This window comes from Limanda limanda, chromosome 4 (genome assembly GCF_963576545.1).
Source record: "Limanda limanda chromosome 4, fLimLim1.1, whole genome shotgun sequence".
Lineage (NCBI taxonomy): Eukaryota > Metazoa > Chordata > Actinopteri > Pleuronectiformes > Pleuronectidae > Limanda > Limanda limanda.
Window position 1 is genome coordinate 20,030,547 of NC_083639.1, and position 24,418 is coordinate 20,054,964.

The following is a 24,418-nucleotide window of genomic DNA, read 5'->3' on the forward strand; positions in this document are numbered from 1 at the left end:
AGACAGAGAGATGAAAGTAAACAGATCTCTTAACAGGTCAGAAAAGAAAAGAAAAGCAGTCGACGCTTATCAGGCAAACACATCAGTTACAGAAGTCAATAAAATGTAATAAAGCTGATCTTGCACAACGTACACAAATATTTGTCCAGGTTATTGCTAGAAATAAGATGTTTTATATACACTTCACAGTTGTTGTGGTTGACTGACGGATAAACTTTCAAAACTTTGTCAAGTTGGTGCGGAGGACACCACATCACCAAAGCACCCTCCCAGCAGTGTGTGAGTGTCTCTCTCCTGCCATCTTTCAGTTTATCTGATAGAGATTGGAGTCCTTCGCTGTCACACAAACACAACCAATCCTCCGTGAAACCCACTGTGGCGCGGGGTCTCTGTTTCTGCCGCAGCAGGTGGGCAGCAACTGGAGCACAAACACTGCCACGTACCACCAGCTCCTGGGGGCTCGCACTCGCACTGACACGGCCAGTCGTGCCGCCATCCGACCCGAGCAGAGGTCACGTGAGGCAAGGTCGAAAAAAATTGATGGTCTTTCTCGAAGTGCAGCACTCTATGAAAACATTTTGAAATAAATTAATTCCAGGCAATTCCATCGTGGTTTATGTTTTAAAGGTGACACACACATATGGCTTATGGACACTTAGTGGACTCATCCATTTGACCCATATCTGGCATTAATTTTAAGAAAAGTGCTCAGGTACGGCTTCCTTAATAGAGCTTTAGAGTCTTAAATAGCTATTAGTCTGACTGTGCTTGTGGGTTAAAAAGAGATTTCTTTTTAAAGAAAGAATTAAAGGCTGCTTCTTAATTGACTTGTCCTGCAGCCAATATGACATACATTAACTGACCTTATAGTCCTCTTCATAAATCAGTGAGCCCAGTAATTTTACATTTAGATCACTTGGAGCTGCACTAATCAGTAATCTCATTCCAAAAGTGGATCGGTTGCTGTTTTGCAGCGAGCAGGTCTGCAGAGGGAGCGCTCGGGTCCTCGCCACCGCTCACACTGATTTCAGAGTGTAAGCTGGCATGTTATAGAGCGAGGTTGATTAAGGTTAATTAATCTGCTTAATCAGTCGTCTTCCTATGTTAATTTAGTTTGGATAGTTATTTTGTTTGAAACTTAATTATTGAAAAAATTAAATAAATTGGTCTAGACAATCAAAAAAAACTGATAGTTTTTGTGTATTTTAAAACTGCCGAACAAGCCATTTTCAAATTGAAGTAGCCCCAATTGGAAAATATGAATCCCCTCCCCCCCACTGACTCGGTGATGAGTGCAGACGTGAAGCCACCATGTGATGTATGAATTACATTTACACAGCTCCAACAGGATATACACAATTAGTGTAGGCAATCATTGGAAGTGGTTATGACCTGCGATTGTTTCCGTCAACTGTCGGATGAAAATTAGCTCACTTTAGTACTTTGTTGTCAAAACAATACCAGCAATAGTTTTGTAATGTTCAGTGTTGGTAGGCGTGATGAATGAAAGGTAGCCTGATTACCACCGAAGCTATTAAAATCCCTCATGTGTGACCCGCCACTGCAACCCTCTTTGCTTAGCAGAGGGGGGGCAAATTGCTGCTCTGCACATATCAGTGGATGTGTGTCACAATGGATTTCTATTATTTTTTTTCCCCCCTAAAAAATGTATTTCATGCAGGACTTCCATTAATAATTTGCAACATATATTTACTAGTGCAGGATACAGGGTACAGTTATACTCTTGACTAAAGTGTGCAATTATTTAGCAGGATAATATCTATATTGTATGTTGTAGGAGGCCACACACACACACACACACGTTCGGCCAAGCTGTTGGTAAAGCCATCAGAGTATTCAAACTGGCAACAATGAGAAGCAATCAGCCAGCAGGCATTACAGGGATGCAACACAAATTTGACAAACAACACACACTGACGTATCCTGAGTCATAAATATCACATTTTGACCATGTTTTCATTGTTGTTTTTTCTCAGTTAAAAAATTGAAACCCACTTATATTTGAGGAATTTGCAACACCACAGATCTCCTATTATTCACAGTAGTAAATGGAAATGTGCAACAATTAGCATTTTCATTCACAAACTTTCTGAAAACCTGGTTAAATTATGCTTTTCAATTTGGATGGAAACTTGACTTTATTGTCCAAAATTCCACAGAAGGTTGTTTTTTTTTAATTCAGTCTCCTGTGGACATTTGAATCATAAAATATGATGTTTGTCTCATTTGGCATATCGAAGCTCTCTCAAGGCTCATCAGCTTCAGTGTTTTTATTGTTTTCCATAAGAAAAGCTTTTTAAATGAGATCATTTCAAACTGATTTTCACCCAGATGTCATAACCCCGCAAATGCAGTGTTGAAGTAGACACGTTCCACTGCAGTTTACAGCAAGTAGGTTAATGCTGATGCTCCATAAATAATTAGAATGATCAAGAATATATAAAGGGAAAAGTGTTGAGGAATACAAGTTGTGATTGTTCTCAAAAAAGTGATCTTTTAAAGGAACTACTGGAATTGTTTTGATTGTCCTCTACAAAATTCATATAAATACATTAGCATTTGTTCTTATTATGAATTCAACCTTCCATTGCTAACTTTATATATTGTGTAAAGTTATATACTATGATTTTGATAAAGTAATTTGACCCCAAATACACTTACAAATTGCATATATACATATGTCATCTAGGATGTCCCATATACTGATACATTTGGTGTGCTGGTTTATTTCCATAAAATCCATATATGTGCCAGTACAGTGTGGCGCACGTCCCAACCAGGACCCTTTAATTTATTTCTATCTGATACCTGTTAGCATCACAATCAGCCGTGGAAATCCACAATATACACAGACGCACACAGGGGCTGATTTGGCCTGAAGCAAAGCCAAAGGCTGTTTACCACCAAAAAACGGTTCCGAACACTTGTAAAGACACAGAAGATAATAATGTTGGGGTAATTGTATTTAATTGATGAGGGAGGTTCGGTCTGCTGTCTCACACACTATGTTGGTTTGAACCTTGGCCCATGGAGTTTAAAGTGATGCAATTTGTCAGGCTTAAGCCTCAGTACAAAGAACGATAGGCCGGGAACCTTCTGAGTGTGAGCTCTATAATAAACTGGCGACCTGTTGTGTTTGCCCGCCTGCTGTGAGCCGCTTTAGGCTCCGTAGGCTGTGACCTTGAATAGAACTAAGACTCAAAAAGAAACAAGGAGGTTGGAAAAACATAGGACAACACAGTCATTTGTTCATGATAGCATTTTTCTATCAGACCTGTGGGGATATTTTGCTGACTGCTCTTTTTCTTTTTTTTCAGACTTGGAAGACTTCAAGACCCACAGAAGAAGCTCTGTATCGGTGCGTGAAGGTCAAGGAGTGGTTCTGCTGTGTGGCCCTCCCCCGCACTCCGGAGGTAAAACACTGCACTCTCGTTTTTGTTTGTTTTTGTATCGACTGTTCATCTCTGTTGGCAAGCGAGCTAACAGATGTCTGTTTTAAACTGGTAATTAGGAGCTGGCTGAGTGAGGAACGAAATGGGAATGAGATCGTAATGTTTGACACGTTTTCAGATGGGTGGATTCATTCTGAGGCTCTCAGTGTTCAGTCGGGCCGGTGCTGTTTAAGATCCAGCTGTTTCAGACACACCTTTGATTTGGTAGTCAACACGTTACATCTGTTGCTATGGGGGACCGAGAGATTTCCAAGTGAGTTTTGCTCAGTTCAGGCGTGATGAGTCGTGGTCAGGCCATGAGAAGTGCGACAGCCTTGCTGTCAGACGCCTCCAGCTGAGGCTGCTTTGATTCCTGCCTTAATTTGCTGCCTGATTTCAATGTCAGCTGAGTTTTAACTGTTGTGCAGCCGCAATTCATCACCGTTGTTTCTCAAGCTGAGGGCAAACAACACCCTGGATGAATTATATACGTTGTAAAATAAGACTTTTTCCTTCCGCTGTGTGACATATTTCACAGTGAAATGTGGGCAGGGTGTAGCTACAAGAAGCATTTAAATCAAATCTGGAGCAAGGGAGCTGACTTAGCCATAACCTCCCACACCGGCACTGTAATATCAGGTAATATGCGAGGGAGAAAAGATGAAATCAGACTTCAACCTAGCTCTTAATCCTAGCAACGGTTTTCCAGACAGAAAATTTAAAAAAGGCATATTTTTAGATCGCTCTGCTAGCTGTTTGTACCAAAAAGCTAAAGGTTGATGGTGTGTTATATTTTGTGATAAGTTAACTGCACCAAATCCCAAATCATGCAGATGAGTTCAAGATGAGTCATCAACAGATCTCCACTCAGCGTTTCCCACAGAATGAATTCACTCAACAAAACTGGGGTGCACACGCACTAGCGTCGTTTGACTGGTAGAACGGTAAAAACTTTATGGACAATAGCCCGAGTGAATATGTGACGAATAATACCACAAACAGCACTGCATACAGCCGTGCAGTGCAGCAACGGAGTGAAACAAGTTAGAGATCTCTTTGTTATTATGAGAAGCGTAATAAAAACAAATTTAAAAACGGAAACTGTGATGTGACAAATTAGAATAAGCCAGAAAGAAACACTCCTTATTTAATTTATGTTTTCTTATTTAATTAGGGAAATTGTATTTAACACAGAAACCAAAGTTTTAAAACAGTAAGTCGTGGTTTTTCAGCTTGCATTGGACAGAGCCGGGTAGCCAGACTGGCATTTCCCTCTTGCATCCAGTCGTTGTGCCTGTAAGCTAACAGTTTCATGCCGTAGCTCTATATTTAACAAACAGACGTGAGTATGCTATCAACATCCTTGTCAAACTCTCGGCAAGAAAGCAAATAAGTGTAAATAAGTGTCAAGCTATTATTGTAAATCACTGCAAAGGTAACTGTGCATTGCAAATTGGGAGCCTATTTCCTCTTCAGCTGCTACACACTCCAGTGATATTTGAGGAACATGTGGCAGGAAATGGATGTGCCAAATGGCTTGTATGAATATCTGCATTAAAACTTCAAGCAACCTTCTTCATTTTCGGTGTAATTGCAGCAGATGTGTCCTTTCATTGCTCTGACTCTTCTCTTACTGGGAACACGACAGCTGCTTGGATTACATCCCCCCCGACTGACATCCACCTAACAGATATCACTGATTCATGCACTGGTCTGCTATGGTTAAAAATTACGCTAGTCTGGAATTGACTGTAATTGTTTGGAGCTTGTATCCTTTTGGGGGGTTTATCTGGTGAAAGCTTGGCAAGCTCAGTTGCAATCTGGAGTTTGAGATTTATTTGCAAATAGTTCAGCTGGCGTGCCGGCATTTGATCGCTCTCCATACAGTTGCTTCGCCGACTCTTTTTATATCTGACAGTTTGTGCTGAAGTAATCCAATTAAGGTTTGGTTTTTAAGACCAACGGGGAAATAATTCCAACATGTCAGGCTTCTTCAGGCACATGAAAAGCCCCCTCAAGACACTTGTCTCCCCACTAATATACAGAGCCAATACAAGCTGTCAATTAGAAGTCCATTTTACTGAGTTATGTCTCTCAGGTGAAATAGAGGCCACTATCACTTGTCACTTGGTGGTTGTTGTGTGATCCTTTTTGCATTAAGCAGATGCAGTAATCTCAGCGTTAATGTGTCTTCAGTTTGCACTGGCTCGACCGGCCTAGAAACGCCTGACATACAATGTTTAAGATTTTGCTTCGAAATGTGTCAAACATACATATTTGCTTTTATGTTTTAGACCTTTAATGAGAAACATGTACCTGCATGTTTCAGCACACTCCATAACATATATTGTACCAATAAAATGGATAGAGAAAAGTGACAATATAGGAACATCCATTAAAACAATAACAAGATAAGTCAGATAGAAAAAAGTTACACACAAGAAAAAAAAAAAGCTAAACACAAAAACAGAACACAACAGACTGATGGGTGGATCCACACATTACAGAGCAAAGAATAAAAGAGAAATTCCCAAAAATATATACATTTCCTATCTTAAAAACAAAAGTATAAATATAAGTATTCCTAATATAATATATTAGATAAAAAAAGACACACACATCACATAATTCACACAACACATAAATCAATGTGCTGTAAAAATGGTTATAATGACACACATAAACTGTAAATAAATATACATCAAACATTCATGAAAGAATTCTAATAAAATATGTATTATACGAAGAGTTTAAAAAGATTCTGAGGATGTTGCCTGTCTGATCTCAAAAGTCACCCTTCGTCACTTGCCGTGATCTGGGAATAACCAGCACGGCTCTATCTACAGACTGAACTGGATCCAGACACATAGTGGATTAATAATTCTTTGTGTAGTTTAGAGCCATTTATTGCCAAAAAAGTGATAGGTATAACATTAAACTCAATACAGTGTGTAGCAGGCAACCAGTGTTAATTGGGACAGGCTGCTATTCATCAGTCTATAACAATACATCCAGCTTCACTTACATATCAGCATTATTTCATTCATTCATTCAGAATAGAATATTAAACAACAGACAGATTCAACAGGCCCCCCAACACCTCCAAGCCAGGCTCTCGGCACTAAACACACACACACACGCACACACACACGCACACACAAACACACAGCCATGCTGATGGTAAGGCCATCAGAGTATTCAAAATGGCAACAATGAGAGGCAATCAGTCAGCAGGCAAAGAGCTAAGTGTTTTGTTTAGTTTCTTGTGCCAGCACCAGTTTTCGAGCTTGACCTGATGTGTTGCTTTTGTTACATTTTAAAATGGCCCTTCACTCTGCCCGTGGCAGGAAATAGTACCGGTAATCTGGCAACATAGATTTCAGGTTGAAACCGAGGTGATTGCCTTTAGGATGGAGGATAAGATATCGGATGACCAGAAAGCTCTGTCATCAATCAGGCCACTGCAGTTTCATTTTGTATTTTTAAGTCATTTAAATTGTTCTTATGTGGAAAGGAAACAATGATCAATTATATTTAATTAGAATATGTCTTATTAAACTAAATTACAGTTGGTAATTGTATACTCTGTGAAAGTAGTCAATATTTTACTGCTCGTGGTTGTCAGGCTATGGCCTGTCACTAGGTATTAGTGGAAATGCATTGCACTGTACATGCTAGTCTGTAATTTCTGGAATCCTTTATTGTATCCATCTCATATTTTTTAGACAATAGTTTCAATTTTGAAGGGCTTCCTGCAAATCATTCTTTTTAAAATGCTTTTTTGTTGTTGTCGTTGCCAAATTTAGCTCCATAAAGGATAAGAAAAAATCTAAAATATTTCTAAACACAGAACCTGATATATCGTATTCCACTGAGCCACAGAGCTAGATTGTTGTCCAAATATATCAAAGATTCATCAGTGAGCTCCATTGTTGCACTGGACAACAGATTCCATGAGCACACGATGTGTCCTGAGCCAGTCCCACACATTCTGTCCTGCTGCTGAATTACTCTATTAAGCACCAAATGTGGATTAATCTGCTGCTGAAAGTAGTCCCTAATAAATGCCCCATTTACTCGTGTTTGAATGAAGTGCAGTTGGAGCTACACTGGCCCACTGTTTTAGGTCATTACTGACCCCTCTTTTTTTTTAAAAACCATAAATGCATGACCTCTTTTTTTTTTAAGATTCTTGTCTTCTGGAAGTACGAGTGGGCTTGGGTGCTCCAGTTCAGCTTTCCTGTGATTTTTTAAGCGAACTCTTCTAACTATATTTTGTTAATACCCCATATTTTGGCTGAGGATATTACTAATAAATACATAAATTTAGTCACTGATTTCACTTCATTGCCAGGCATTTAAATAATAAAAATGGATTTTGTAGTTGATGCTGGTCTTTTTATAGTACAGAAACTGATGATCTTTATAGTAAAATAAATTGACCACAGCCGTGTGGTTTACACAATTGTCAGCAGCAACATATGAATACATTTTACTCCTGAACATGCACTGAACCCTGCTACACCATATGATGGGTATTCTCAGGTTGTACAGCAGATGCGAGCTCTTTCTACCAGCAGAACACTAACACACTGTCATACTTCCATATTCCCTTGAAACGTCTCTCCCTCTATCACCATCCCCACCCATTTTCTCATGCTCTTTCTTCTGTCCAACACGTCTTTCTGCATGGCCGAGCTCATGCTTGCATACAGGGGGCAGGGACAGCTGCCTGCCATGCATAATGTGTCCTCTGAGAGCCCCCTCTGGCAGGTGGAAGCCCACCAGCACCTCGTGCATGCAGTACGGGAAGGTCTACAAACATATGGCACTGAATAGGGATGTGTCGGGCTTTTCCTTGAATGTGCCACCCACATGCAGAATTTGATTAAAATGCAATGAGGTCCTTGTGAGAGGGGGAAGGTGGTTAAGTTGGCCTGACAGTCATTATTGTCTTGTTATTGGCTGTCAGGCTGCTGATGCCACACTGAGATACATCACCCCTATTCCAAAAGGAATGTCATGAAATAGGGACTGCGTATGACAGAACATATAAAAGATTTCTAAGTCCAAGCAGGCAACGGTGCAATATAAGCACTGAATATGTATCCTCATCCTTTTTCATGCTTTCTTTTCTCATATGTAGTTAGTGGCTTTGAGGCAGGGTCGCTGTGCTTCTCTATACCTGCTCAAAGCTGCCTAATGCAACATGAACCTGTCCAATAGCCTCTCTGTTCAAAAGCTGGGAAACTGGCTGTGAAATATGACCTTGTAATGGCCGTCATCCATATCAGGGCATTGTCACTGACGCAAACAAACATCGTAACGCAAACTTTCCAATTTGTTTTGATCAATTGTACAATTTCAGGGCAGTTGAGTCCAGCCCTAAGAAGAACAAAATATATATTTCATGAATATAAATGTTGTTTTGTTATCAGCATCACCTCTCATACCCTTTTATGGCCCGCTGGTGATTTGTATATTTCCTCACACCCTGAGCACATTCTCTCATAAATGGTGTTGTATTTGGCCATTTCCCTTAATGTTTATCTTGTTTCCATCAAATTACTTGGAAAAAACTTTATCGCCGAAAAGATTTGCTATAAAATAATAACACAACTTATGACTGAGGTGCTTCCTGAACTCTTGTCCCTAATAGATTATGAGAAGTCTCAAAATAAATCTTCACTGAGGTGTTCATAATGAAATGAGAAGTGAAATTCATCAAACTAATGTATAACTAATTTATAATGTACAGTTACCACATGAACAAACCATGCATACATTGCAGCTGACTGCTCTGCCATGCTGCCCATCCTGCTGCGTTTTATAAATGTAAACTTATTAATTTCCATCCAAACATCTAAAAACAACCATTCATTTCTCTGCAATATCAAAAATCATTAGCAACTATAGCACATTCTGCTCTTATTGCTTGAAAATGCAGTTAAATGCATATTGATTTTGAAATGTCCCTATCACTTTATTTGATAAAAATTATGTTACCTACTGATGAATGCAGACCACATATTTACTTTAATGGATTGCAGAGTTCAAGAAAATTTCAAGAGCCTGATTATTGATTTTCTTACGTATAAATGAGGTGTAACCAACGGCTAAACAGTTGAAAAAAATAAACGTTTGGGAATGGTGTAACATGCCCCATACAGGTGAGGGTAACACATTACAAGAAAAACAGCATATTGTTGCTCTAGTTACACAGGGTGAAATAGTGGTATCATTGAACCTGATTTGAGGGTGTTATGAATATGGCACCTAGTCTCCCTCATAGCCATGAGATCCTTCGATATTATGGGTACTTTAGGAAAAACGTTATACTCACAGTTGAGTTGCTAGAACATTGCAGAGTTACTTTATTTTAAAATAAAACAGATAAATGCAGAGAAAGTTTTGATGTATTAATACATCTGATGACAGCAAGAAATTGTACTTTTTATTTTTCCTAAGGTGTGTTAAAGTCTCAGTTGAGATATTCTAGAAATATTATGCATGGCCAGAAAAGGAAAAATAACTACATTTTTTGATTCAGTGCAGTTGAGTCATTTGTGTTTCCTCAACTGCATAATGTCTTTATTTTTCATGCATTCCTGCTGAATTTTTTAATTGCTGTCTAATTGTATATTCAATATATATAAGGCATAATCAATAACAAATTTCAGGTTCATTAATAAAAATTGGTACCTGCTGAACTTATTGAGTGGACACATTTCTGTATTTTAGGTGATGCTTTGTGGCTGCTTATTGCCAGATTTCTGTGAGCTAAATGTTTGTTTGTTTGGAAGCTGATTGATCTGTGGTGCGATTACACAGTTTTAGTTTGTAATTGTGATGAGATTTATGTCACTCCACTGTGTTTGCAGACGCTGTGAAAGTAGAGGCCACAGTGCCTTAGATATATGCACTTTTCACCGTCAGTCAGATTCAGCAACTGTGTAGAACTCTGTTGGACAGATGAACAGTATTCTTCAGAGTGATGGGGGATGTGGTATCTAATGTAACTCGTTGCTCCAAAAGCTCTGTGTGTGATTATAAATATGTATTAGAATGCATTTAATATGTTTCCCCTCTCTCATTTAAGGCCCAGTTCTGCTGTAAAGTGAGTTTATTTTAGTAGCATTGCTGTAAACAGTGGATTGACTCATGGGGACTAAGTAGATCCCTGCAAATCTTTCACATGTGGAGGTCGGATTGGGTGAATTCTGACAGGCAGATTTGTGTTACACAGTCGAGTCACCATCAGTGGTGATTACTGAGGGAGCCCGACAGTTTAGAACAAGACAAGCTGTGATAGCATTTACTCGTTGGCTGGAGCTAAAGTAGGGAAAAGGATGCAGGCCAGAAGCTGACCTGATAAATCATCTGGAGGAAGCTGTCTCTGGATGAATACGTTGTACAGCTCGTCTTTGTGGGGGGGACATGCGTTAGGAATCCTGCCTGTCTGCAGAGGATGGTAAAAACCTTATGGATGTTTTAGTAGACATTTGTCCCAGTGCTGTCAATAGTCAGTGTATTTGTGTGAGAGCAAGTGAGAGAGAGCAAGCGACCTTCAAGTAAAAGTGCTGTACACAGCGCTCCAATTCAGCAACAGTGAAAAATATTGAGTGAAAGATCCTTTATGTTGTGTGAAAACATTTATTATCCTGGTAAAACTAAGCGGAACCACTATTATATCTATAGTGTACTTACGGTAGCCTAAATATAATGCAGAACAAGTCATAGGTCAGCAAGTCATATCCGATAAAACTTATCATCATATTTGTGTCAAATCGTATAACACTACTTAACCTTGTTAATACAGTTCTATGTCTATATCACGTGTGTTTATGATTAAAACATGAATTATGAAATTGTGTTGAAAGGACATCAAACATGCATTTCCTGATATAACTGTGTGAACTAGTTGTCCCATTAGTTCCCAATCAGACGTTAGCAAGCCAGCCAACAATTGTGTCTAATTTAATGATGAAAAAACAGCTAGTTCACCAGCTACAGTACTTTGCTTTGTAAAATTTCTACTAGTCACGATTTTACCCATCGAGGCCAAATATAATAGTTAATAATAATAATTTGTGAGGACTGGCAAATTAATTTACTTGTGCCACTTGATAGCATGACACCAGCCCTTTATTCTTTGTCCCTTTAATCTGTCACCTCTGAAATTTGAAGCTGTGAAATGCTCAGAATGATCATTTGAACATGTCATATTAGAGAGTAATAGGACTTATGCAAATCATTTTGTAGAGGCCATAGATGTGGTATTCACAACTCTGTGAGTGGGCTATAAGGTAATTTTCTGATAACTCCTATTCATTTTCCTCATTTTTAAAAAGGCATTTGAACACATTGTAGAAATTCATGAAAGAAAGAAAGAACTAAATCATTACTTTTACAAAAGGGAACAAGGCAACATTCCTTTTTTTGCCTATTGCCTGCTAGCAGTATTCAAGTAACTTGAATATCCAGCAAAATATGACTTTCAATGTCAAAGAAAAAAGGAGTCATTGAGTTCCCTTTGAAGGCACCATAAGCATCACAGTCTGTCTAATCTCTCCATGCTATGATTAAGAACACGTTTATTCCAGTGGTATTTGCAGATGATACTGTACATGACTCATATTTAGTCGTTTCTCAGGGATTATTCTGCTCTTAATCTGATTAGCAGACGACACATTTCACAATCTCCATGAGTAATCTCCTTTCATAATCCCGTATTCAGTCATTCCCCCCACCCCTTCATCATTCTGATGACTTCAGCTCCCTGATATTATATCACATGTCACTGTCACAAAATCCATACAAGCTCACAGAGCCTTTTCTCCAAACCCTTCCAGATTTGACTTAATGTAGTGGTTACTTTAGGCTGGAGACAAACTTTAGTCACGAGCAGCCAACAACATGACAGCAGCATGAAATGAGATATGCTGTACTTGCTGAGAGTGACACTCTGACTTGATTGGAGTTTCTAATCACGTATGAAAGGTCACAGAGGAGTCTGAGTGTAACGCGCGCACATTTCCCAGAAGACGTTTGTGAATGACATGCTTCCTAAATCTCCTTTTAAGCTCCTTAAACCTTGCAGTACACACAGCTGTTGTTATAGTTGCCTTTGAAGTGTGTACATGACTGTTTGTGGGGTATGAAGGACAAAAAGAAGGAGGTCGTTATCAAAGGGTGTGGAGCGTGCTGTAGGTTTACGTGTACAGTTTGCATGCTCATCTGATTCTATGTGACGAACTTAAAGCAAACTTTCCTATATCCTTTTCTTTGAAGTTACTGGTGTGTAAGCTCCTCCATCCTCTCTGCTGGGCGACAGTCACACGTCATGTCCTTAGGCTCCTTGGTGTTGCCACATAAACACAAATCCCCCGGTGCCCGCTGGGATTTCATCCTAGGAGAAATGCGCTGTCACCTGCTGTGCAAGGGGAAAATAACAATTGTTGAAAACATGACAGCACCGTCCACAGCACCTGGCTTGCTTAGCAGAGCACTGGACTGCAGTTTGAAGTTGAATCCATAATACCAGATTGCTGGGTATAGCTTTAACCACTATATTACTGCATCTGATGGTGCAGGGAGTTCAGCTCAATTTGTGGGACTCTGCTGTCACACAGCTCCCACTGTGAGATTTACGCTGAACAAACCAGGTTTATTTGAATTGCTTTATTTTCTTGTTTGTGTCCAAAACACCCAAAGAAGTTGTTTGAATTGCCTCGTCTGCAAAATGTCAGAAATTAGTATAGAATTGCCAATCTTTGTTTTGTGTTTGTTTTGGTAGCAATCCAAAATCCAGTGATAGGGATTTTAAAAAGATATTTAAACAGCAAATCATCACATTTGAGTTTGCTGGAATTGTCAATTAAACTCGGTAGCTGAAAATGTCAAAATACCATAGAAGTTAGCAGTTAGCACCAAAATATCAGCAGTAAAGAAAAACCCCACATGTCTGAGGTCTGTTTCTGGTCTTAGGGAACTGCTGGATATGTAATTTAAAATATCTATAAAGCCTTTTGTGGCTCTAGATGGTGCTTTCTGTAAATTCTGTAAAATCCCCCTAATAAAATCATTTGATTTGGGCATTGGTTGGGTTGAAGAAAACTAATTTTAAATGAAAACTGTGGAGTTGGGAATAAGAGAGCTCAGTACCCTGCTCCTCATCTCTGCTTGAGGCGACAGCTCAAGGCTACATTAGTCCCTCCTAGCATAACACACCCACATCTCTGACTTGCATTGTCGTTGCATTGTGGAAACTGCAGGCACCAGGTTTTTATGAAGAATATGTGGGATAAAGACAGGATTCTCTGGTTTTGCTGTTGAAGTGCAATGTTGATGTAGTGACTTGACCTTCAGCTTCCATGTGGCTGTACCACAGTCACCGGGAGTCTCATGTGTACAGGACCCCTGAGGATTGATGTTGTCCCACATATCCCAGGGCACTCAGCTTTACCTGTTGAAAGAATGATGCAAGCCAGAGCCAGAGCTGAAGCTATATCAGATCATGTTTTGCCGTCTCGTATTTCTCCTTCAGGGAACAGAAGTAAGAGCCATTACAATTTGGACTTCTCATTGGCACGAGTGCTGATGCAATCCAGACTCACTTTACTAGTGACACTGTGGCATTAAAGGAATAGTTCACAGAAAAATGTAATCACTCTTTATCTACTCACCACTATCCCGATGGAGGAGAGGGTGATTTCGAATCCACAAAACACTTTTTGAGTTTCAGAGGTTAACAGCGTTGCAGTCAAATCCCAAACAATTGAAGTAACTGGGGACCACTTCTTCGACATTCGGTGAACTATCCGTTTAATTCCACAATAAGTTGGAATCCTTCATCTGAGAGTCAGGTCCATGTCAACATAACCGCATCCCAGAATTTCTGTTGATTCGTCAACTGCACATTCATGTTGACGAAATCATGTTTTGCCACATTTCAAAGGTCATTGTTACATTCATGAAAGCAGTTTGAGAGGTCTTACTTCTGGACATGGAGCACTATCCTGCAGGAGGAAGCCATTATAAGATTTGTAAGCTGTAGCTTTGGAGTGATGAACACGATTAGCAACAATACTCAGGGAGACTGTGACATTCAAACCGTGATTGATTGGTGTTAATTGGCCAGTAAGTGTGTCAAAGCAATGGTCCCCCCTCCATGACACCACCACCTGTAGACACAAGGCAGGTTGGGTCCATGGATTCAAGCTGTTGAGACTCATCAGACCACGTTGCCTTTTCCCAGTCTCCATCCAGTGTTGGTGAGTCCTCAGCCTCAGATGTCTGTTCTAGACCGAGAGAAGTGGAACCTGATGTTCTGCTGTTGCTGTGCATCCACTCATAGGTTCAATATGCCATTCTGCCCACTCCAGTCGGGAAGAGATGCATTTTGTTTAATGCACAAGAAACATTCAAACCACCATGTCTTGCACAATCAATCATACCACAGTTGGGCTGATGAGTTACGTCTTCTTTAAGCCCTTCTGATGTTTGATGTGGCTGATTGGATAATAGCATGAATTAGAAGGTGTTTGCTGAGTGAGTTAGATTTAAATCCAATTACAGTTGGTACCAGGTTGGAGGATCAGGGGCCAGAGGATTAATGCACCAGTGGTAGATTATAATTCACTTAAACGTGTATCTTCTCTCCACATTTCACAATCACTTATCCATTTTTACGTATGTGCAGTGATGGTTAATTTAATGCACTGATAGGACTCCCACACATAATTTAGATTTGATCATATGTTGTCATTGTAAAACCCTTTCATATCAGCTCAGTTGTTACGTTTGCTCAAGATTCAAAAAAGGGAATTTGGAGAGTTTTTTGAAGTTTTATTTTATACCTCTGTTGATAACACGAGTATCATGATCTACACAAATGAATGCTTCTTTCACAACACACCGTCTCAACTCCCACTCTTACTGACACATATTACTGATAACAGAGACATATCAGCACCAGGATGACAAAGCCCCAGAAACATAAGACATAGGAGATATGTCAGAATAAGAAAGCTATCTCTGTCATGTGTGGATCAAAAACACGGGGAATGGGAAAATCCTACCTTTGTCGCACTCGTACACTGTTTATACACAGAGACAATCATCTGCAACATTTTAATAATTTGGCTGAGAGCTTTATCGTTTATTCATTCATGCAGAAAAAGCAAAATTCGCCGTTTTGTTTTTTTGTTTTTCTTCAAAAGAAATATTACAATTTATAAAAATAGTCTTTTTTTACTCTCACTTTCCATTCACTGGCCACCTTAAGTGCAAATACAACCTCAACATATTAAGCTGCACAACAACATGTTTCAATTCAATGATTATAGTCTTCAGGACAAAGCGAGGCCACACATTTGTTGTTCAATTTACTTTTTGCAGTTCCAGGTCTCTATAATTATGTATATATTTATTCTCTATAGACTAAAGTGTAATTTCTTATTTGATTTTGGTTCCTATTGTAGCGGTAGTAGCGATCTCCAATACTGAGGTTAATGAAGTTCACAAAAGATACATAACAGATACATGTGAAGTGACTACTTATGAGACAACATACAATTCACCACTGCTGCACTGCTAATGCAACATTTCATTTAGCGTGACACAATGCAATTTATTTCAATGCGCTAAGGATAATATGATTTTAAACTTGGTTCTTTGAATCGTAAATCGAATAATTTAGTTTTTTTACTTAACGAATTTGTTTCTCTAGGGTTGCAGACCAGTAAGTCATGTATATTTATCTTTGACTTCTTAAAACACCCTTTCACAAACAAAGCTTTCACAAGTTCTTTGTCGGGCGAAAAATAAAGACTGACTAAAGAAAAAGAAAGAAAAAAAACAGAATTTTCCCTAAACTAATCTTTTCTGTCCCAGTGTCCCCATTTACACTTGTATGACTCATCAATTAAACAAGTTAAGGATGCTCAGGATTAACAACGAAGCATAGTGCAGTGTTCCGTGGAAGCTGATGGATGTGATTTAAAACTTTGAGCAGGTCAGCTACCTCAGCATTACAAAGCAGTGCGGCTGTTTGTGTGCTTTATGGAAGCACCTTGCTCTTTCTATTGTCCTCAGTCGGGGCATTCAACATCACGTTGCTCTCAGTGAATACCACAGCCTGCCAAACAAAAACACCTTGACATATTGTGAGACTTTTCAAAAGAAGAGTTCACTTATTAGGGCTAAAATGAATAGTCTGAAGAAAATTGAAATAAAAGTAATTGAATAGAATTATATTAGTAAACATGAGTTGGATCATTTTTATAATTTTTTGGTTGCAATAAGGTCAAAAGAATTCCTCATCATTTTGATGGCAACTTTAGTTTGTTCAGTTTTAATAGAATTTGAAAATCCAGGTAAAATTAAATGCGGTGTGTGTTACGCAACTTGCCTGCGTCAAAGTCAGACTTTTCCATATTCTACGCGTATATAACAAAAATGAACACATCACGGTGGATAACTAATAAAACATTATTTGCAGCGTAATCACCCACCAGTGAACTTACTGACCTACAGCACTGATGTCGTCCGATGTGCCTCTGTGCCGTCAGAGAGCTGTACCTGAGGGACAGAGAGAAGAGTCTGAGTGCAGATCCGGCCTAACACACCCTGCCAGGCCAGATCCCAGCACAGAGGCAGAGCGGGGGTGCTGCCTCCCCGCTGCATCCACATACTCACTCGCCAGCTGACAGGCCAGTGTTATGAGCATGCCAGAAATATATGGTAATTACAATCTGTAGAGTCCAAGGAGCGGGGATGGATTAACACAACCTGGTTACAACTTGCGTCATGTTTTTGAAACCGAGCTGCCTCCGAAATGTTGTTTTCTCCCACATGTGCTCTGCAGTTCACCCCCTGTCTCTTATTGTGGATCGGAGGCAGCGAGAGGAGCTGTCACTTTGGGTCTTTCTCTGAGCCAACGGCATTAATGGGCTGCCACTGTGACCCAGCCGCACTCTCTGCACTACAAGATTACTGAGTTTAGCTGTGGACCTAATGCTGCTGACCTCTGTCTTCTAATAGGGAGAGACCTTCAAGGGGCACTCAAGACTGAAATGGTTTCTGTGCATCCCTGCTCCGTTGACCCTGTTTGTGCTCCCACCCGGGGCTTTAAAAGCACGGGGCATGTGCGTCCTGTCCTCTCCTGTAAGTTAAACAGTAGAACAGAGGATTCCTGCAGCCTGGAGCAGATACGGGAGTGCAGCAGTCAATAACACAATGTGGGCTGACAGTCGTTTATATGAGGAGGGGTTTTCTGAGTTGCTCTCTCTGTTTGTTTCTGTGCAAAGACGCAGCCTTTCAAAGATGCTCCCCTAAATTGGTGAGCGTGTAGATTCTAATAGGACCAAATTGTGAGTGTCTGGCCATGTTGTTGGGCTGCATGAGGGAAAGTAGTTCACATTGTACCACATCAAAGTGCTTTATCCTGGTTGACACCGCTGAATCCTGCAATCAGAGTATTATTGGGCCCTGGAAAGGGCTCGTGTGCTCCGTTTTGTTGTAAATTTGTGCGTTTTGCAGCATTCTCACATCCTACTGCTTTATAATTGGGTGATTAAAAATGCATATTGTTGTCACAGTGTGCTCTTACATGTATTATTAATATCAAGAGATGAGGCAGCGGATGCTGATAATACATTATGATGCCAGACCACCCCAGTAAAACTGCAGACTTCTGTTTGTATTGACAGATGGCAGCTTTGTTTACTGGCAAAAAAAAAATTAAAATGTGTTGTTGTTAATGCTTGTCATAAATGTTGTCTGCGTCTAAATGAATATGTATTGCTTCAAGCAGGGGGGGCAGTCGGCCCTAGGGACAGTGTCAGTGGCTGGTTCTGCTGTGAGGCTGCAGCAGCAGGAGGAGAAGCAGGCCAGGGCTTGTGTTGTTGCAGAAATTAATCACATTACACAGAAAAAAGAAAAGAATAAACATTTGGCTGCTTTGTCCACTGCTGGCTGACGTCAGTGACTATAGACACATGAGGGCTGCACGTGTAATTTTGTGCTCCACTCAACAATGACTTTGTTGAGGTGGCGTCTGCTGCATTTTGTTTATCAACAGCACCTCTAATCAGCTGCAAGCTGACTAGGCAGTGCTCATCTTTCCATTGTCGACCTGGATGATGCCGTGTTAACAGAGTCAGCGTGGCAGCGTTCACCTTGCATACATCCTCTAATTGAAGTCCTGAAGCCATCAGGTTGATTTATTTTACCGAGCATATGAAACAGGTTGTGTGCGTAGTGACATTGAAGGTCTATTATGGTCAGTTTACACATCATAGGGAGCACAACTCAGCTTGTGTAATCACTTGTAGAATGTTATCTGTAGCTATTTTAAACAGGACGCCTGTGTTCCAAAGATGGGGAGCATTATGGAAAGAACAGGATCTTGCACTCGTCTGACAAGATATTTTGGCCTTTCCTACATCTGTTTTGACCATTCTGTTCCCCCCACCCCCTTCCTTACACAAGCCCCTGAGGAATACCAAACTGTTGTTGAATTCCTTAAATAAAAGTACAAGCACTCACCTTCGCAGCTCTTGTGGTGTGTATTGATTCGATTTACGTAGCAGCAAACACATACACTGGAGGTTTTTAGCACTATTGAGTCTTAATGTTGACTGACTATAGAGTGTGCTGGATACTTATATACTTTACACCTGTATCTTTACCTCTTAACGCTGACCTTCAGCTTTTGATATTTTCAGACATTTTATGGACCAATTATTTCATTAGTGTGTGATTCTATTTCTAAACTACAAATTAAAAAAAAGTGATGCAAGTTCCTGTACTTTGCAAATTTTTAATGGGTAATCACTACGGTAATCATTACAGTTCAAAGTTGGAATAAAACATATTGTCACTATTTATCCACACAAAAACAGATCTAAATGTATCAGTTTATATTTACATGTTGTTAACTAAGCTGAACTCCATTATGGATAACCTCTTTCAACAGCAGACTGCGGCACCCACTGTGCAAAAAGTACACTTCTGTAGATGCTTCATTCCCACTGCTGACTACAACATCACTCAAAATGTAACATAGATGGATATTTCTAATTTCAATATTTCATTTTACATAATCTGCATTTTTATTTAATTTTCTCTTTCTATTCTGTTGCCTTTTTTTTTCTCTGGTCCACCTCACTCTGACTTTTTGCTGTGAATTTCCCTGGTGTGGGATCACTGTAGTTTTTTTTTATCTTAGCGTATATTTTCTTATCTATTGCCTTTTTAAATCTGTTTGAAAATGTAAAATATTGAAAGTCCAAAAAATGGCGTGAAGCTGAGATGCTATGTGAAGGCCTCAAATCACTGCTTTCCACTGGTTCTCTCAGCTTGTCTTTACATGATATATAAATAAAGTTATGTTACTATAAATAAAAAATTCTCAGTGTATTCACTGGTGAAAGGACAGAAAAGCCTTTAAAAGGGTTCTCTTCTAAAACGAAGGAGCCTACTCTCAGATAAAAGAATATTGTACAACAATGGGACTGGTTTAAATATTCATGTCATAAGGAGCTTTATTTTTAATCATTTATATTATGTATCTCAGTAATTCATTTTTGTTTGTGATCATTTAACTGCCTTCTGCCTGTGTGGAGCAGTACAGTATAAACTCATAATTGCATGTGTGTCCGTCCACGGGTGTCCTAGGTTGATAAAGATGTTTCCTCTCCAGGTTGTCATGAAGAATGAGAGGCCGGCTGTGGGATTACAGCCCTCCTCCTCTATCTCCGCTCTCCATCTTTACATTAAATCCATTCAGTCCATGCCTGGTGTTAGCAGAGCGAGGGTACGGTCATGTTTGACTTGCACGTCTTGTTCAGCCTTTGAATATTCAGCGAGGCTCGTCCTTTGAAGCTGCCCCTGCGTCTCCTTCTGTGTGTGAAGCAGCTTTATTCATTGTGACTTCTGCAAAGTGATCTTTAACCTAGACGGAAACCACAAAGAGCTCTTCAGGGACTCCTGCAGCCCTCTCTCCAATGGAACACCTTTTAATATACCTATTTTTCTAAATAGACCATGAAATTAAAAACTTTTGCAAAGACTGTAATACCGGAATTATTGCGTATTTTTACCTTTGCCACTTCATTTGTTATTTGGAGCTCATGTTCAGAGTCTGCTGTTGTGCTCATACAAAGTAAGGCTGCTGTCCTGATATCAGGGCAGTGAGTATTATGCTGCTTCCCTGGGCAGCTGGATTTCTTCTTCAATTTGTCAAAGAGATGTCCTGGTTTTATACATGAGAGAATTGTGTAACCCATAAAATCAATGCCCTGGATGATTTTTGCAAAAACCATTTGGCCAGCTGTGTGAGACATCCCATTATGTTTTTTTTTGCTCTCTGTGGTATTCTTCAGCTCATGTTGTGCAGTGCAGGCATATGGGCTTTAAACATAGAACGAGAGCAGGTGCAGCCATAGTCCAAGAGCACTGGAGAGGAAACAAACAAACAACATGCCTTATCCTGCCTTGAAGTGTCCCCAGTCCCCGCGGACCCCCACTGTGCCATTACTCTGTGTTTAGCCCCACACATACAGCATAGCCAAGCCCTGAGCCCAAAGCCCCAAATGCTGCTGATCGGTACAGTACCTGCTCCTTTCAGCCAGCGGGAGGACGGGACCACGCTGTGATAAATGGCCCAGCAGCGAGGGGGAGAGGACTGGAGGACGGTTTGGTTTAATTGCTAGTCTGCTAACAAGTAGTTGGGTTTGATTTGGCTCTGAAGGAAAATAAACCGCGCCTGTCAGTTTGAGTGGCAGCAAAACTCCAGAGCAGCAGTCTACGTCACACCGTTTCAGATGGGAAGAGTCAGCATTGTCATTGTAAAGACCTTTCACAGTATTAGTCAACCTCATATGAACGAGCCTGACAACGATTACTGAAACACTTTATCCAATTCATTCAACACGGCTACTGGAAGATAAATGGAGCTATTAAAACTATTATAAATATTATAAATATTAAAACATCCAGTGTTTTATATGCTCTGCAATTCTCTTGCTGCAATTCCAATTTCAGTGTTATGACTGGTATTGCTGATAAAGTGATTTAAAGTAGGTGGTTATGAATTTAATTTTCATTAATTACATTGTGTTGTTAAAGACCCTCATTGCTCAAAATTTTCGGCTGAACATTTATTTCAATTTATACACTGTTTCCCTTGTAAATTGGATTATTGGCCAGGTTAATGAAGTTATGATTACTTTAACAGTTAGTCATTAATTATTATTACATAGTAACCACATAATTGTTATGACTTTATCAAGTCATCAATACTTCTCGAGTCATAGATTTTTACTTCTCTGTTTTAAAAGTATATCATGGTGTCAAACTAGAAGACTAATGATCCTGTAGGTCAGTGAACTAAATCGTATGTCTTGGTTGGCTCCTAAAGAAAATTGTAAAAAGTTCTTGAAAATTGACACAAGCTAAGATTGAATTTTACACATTTGTTGAAGAACGGAAGAAAGGAAGGAAAGAAAAGAAATAAAGATCCCGTGTAACTTGGTCCTAAAGTCTGTGTGTTTTGCTCATTGTGAAATACTCCAGCACAATGAGGTGACACTGGGGAAAGTGACATTTAAACTCCCACAATGTTCATTGATTTCAGCAGTGTGACAGGTACTTGGCAGCTCGATGGCCCACTTCCTGTTAGAGAAAAGTCACACCTTTGTTTGGTTTCATAACAGCATGTCGACACAACCCTCAGATTTGTGAATGTTCGAAACAGAAAAAAAAAGCGGACCGGTTTTGGATTATGAGCCGTGCAGAATGTCACATAGTGGATCACACAGGGATAATGAATGACGAATGTGTTTCATCCTTTTTTTACATCATGCACCATCTGCTCAAGAACACCAGGTCATCAAGCACCCTCATAACATGTAATGGATATTAAATGTTTAGCAATTAACATAATAACTAAGATCCAAAGATTTAATTTGGAGCAGATCAGTAAGTCATACTTACCAGGACTTGGTGAATCTTTCATAAAAAAAGGGATTAGATAGGAGGTAATGTGATATAAGTGGAAACGAGCTTCTGGATATTTCTATGTGCAGTATCTGCGAGGCAGCATAATTACTGCATATATTAAATCATTCCTGATTTAGTGCAAATCAGCAATGTGCTAAATGGCACATAAGCAATAACTTATTATTGCTGTGTTATTTCGTGGATGCATCATGAAAAGTAGGTTATTAAGGGCACATGATTACTTTTTTATTACATGTAAATTATGGATGAAGACAGAGCATTCGACCTTTTGAAAAATTATCAAAAAGGAAAATGTATGTAACAGAATGGATTCCTGGAATATATTTGCTGCAACAAAAATGTGATTAGCATTAGCTTAGTGCTAAGTTGAGGTAGTTTTTAATCTTAGCTGTTAGTTAAAGAAGTCATGCTGATGATTTGTCACATAGATGTGTTCTCTATTCATTTGCTGGTTATTCAAGTCTTAACTTTTTTTGTCAGGGTAGCATGTCGACTAATATCTGCGGAAAAATAATAATAACAGTATCGTTAACTATCGTTCCATTACTTGCTACCTTTACCAAGGAGGTTGTGTTCTCAATTTCTTTTAACCATGATTAGCCTAAACAAAAACTGCTGACACCAAGAAGGAAGAAGCGGTTGTATTTTGGTTTGGATCCAGATTTAAGGACAGAGCAATGATTTTCTTTTCACTCTCTTCAACATGACGAGATCTGTTTCTTTAACATTGTGAGTTAGGACGTTTTCATTGGTGGATGTATGGGCTCTTTAAATGTCCCTCTAGTTGTTTATAGGTTCATTGGTACTTTATTCTGCAGTTTTTGGGTTGTGGTCAGAAACCTCCTTTGGTGCTGATTCTGGAATTGTCAACACATACGTTTGTAACCTCTCACAGATCCTCAATTCTCAGCCTCATGTGATAAAGCTTTGTCGCGGCCTTCACCAAATGTGACCCACATATCTCACTTCTCTCCACCCTGTTGACTGATCCATCCACAAAAGCAAGAAAAAGAAAAACACAGTTTGGAGTTTAATTCAGAAATGTTTTTCTCTTCTTCATCCATAGATCTGATATTTTCCTGGATCTTCAACGAATACCCAACATTTGTGAAGCAGGACACGCGTCGCTTCATCTCACAGGAGACGGGGAATCTGTACATCGCCAAGGTGGAGCCCTCAGATGTCGGAAACTACACCTGTGTGGTGACCAACTCCGTCACAAAGACCAGAGTCCAGGGTCCACCCACTCCTCTGGTGCTCCGCAGTGATGGTGAGTCCTTACAACACTAATTACTCTGATGTAAATATTATCAACCCCAGTATATAGGACTGCTGGTTAGGCTGGGCATACACTGTACGATTCAGTTGCAGGACTTGTGTTGGAGTCAGACTGATTTTCAGCTTTGTCATGTGCCGTTTGTCGTGCGGTGAGGAGCGATCAGATGCTCCTAACTGTCGTCGGATGGATATCTCACTTGGTTGGCAATTATCAGGCTCTCGCACAGTTGAAGTGTTGTGTCACAAACCGATTCCACAACCTCAGCATCTTATTCCTTAATGTGTTAGGGTGTTTGTCGCTAGCAGTGTTAACAAACTCGTCTTCTACTTTGACGAACAAACCAGTTCTGAGCTGGTTTGAAGGAGCTGACTTCAAGGTGGAATATAACAACAACATTTTCTAAAATCACACAATGTATGTCCAGCTTAAGTTAGTGAAGAAGTTTCTTCAGGTAACTTTGCTGCATATTACACTGGTAATCATTATAAATGAGTCTGCTGTCAATGGGGTGTTTCTTTGGATGCTAATGTTGCCTCTTAATTGTACTGAATTGATTTAATCAAATGCAGACTTTTCCAGATGGTTTCCCTTTTCCAAATGTTACAGTATATGTTGTTTGCACAATGCCACTTCTTCTGTGACAGGATCTGCTGGGATGATT

The 24,418-nt window shown here is 39.7% G+C and overlaps 1 protein-coding gene across 1 annotated transcript in view; it reads left to right on the forward strand.

Annotated features, from left to right (window-relative positions):
• The window catches only part of cntn4 (contactin 4), a 146,651-nt gene that overhangs the window by 60,970 nt on the left and 61,263 nt on the right, over positions 1 to 24,418 (forward strand). The window contains exons 4-5 of the mRNA XM_061070085.1: positions 3,339 to 3,434; positions 23,545 to 23,748. Of these exons, the coding sequence (XP_060926068.1) occupies positions 3,339 to 3,434; positions 23,545 to 23,748 (300 nt within the window). The remainder of the gene's footprint in view (positions 1 to 3,338; positions 3,435 to 23,544; positions 23,749 to 24,418) is intronic.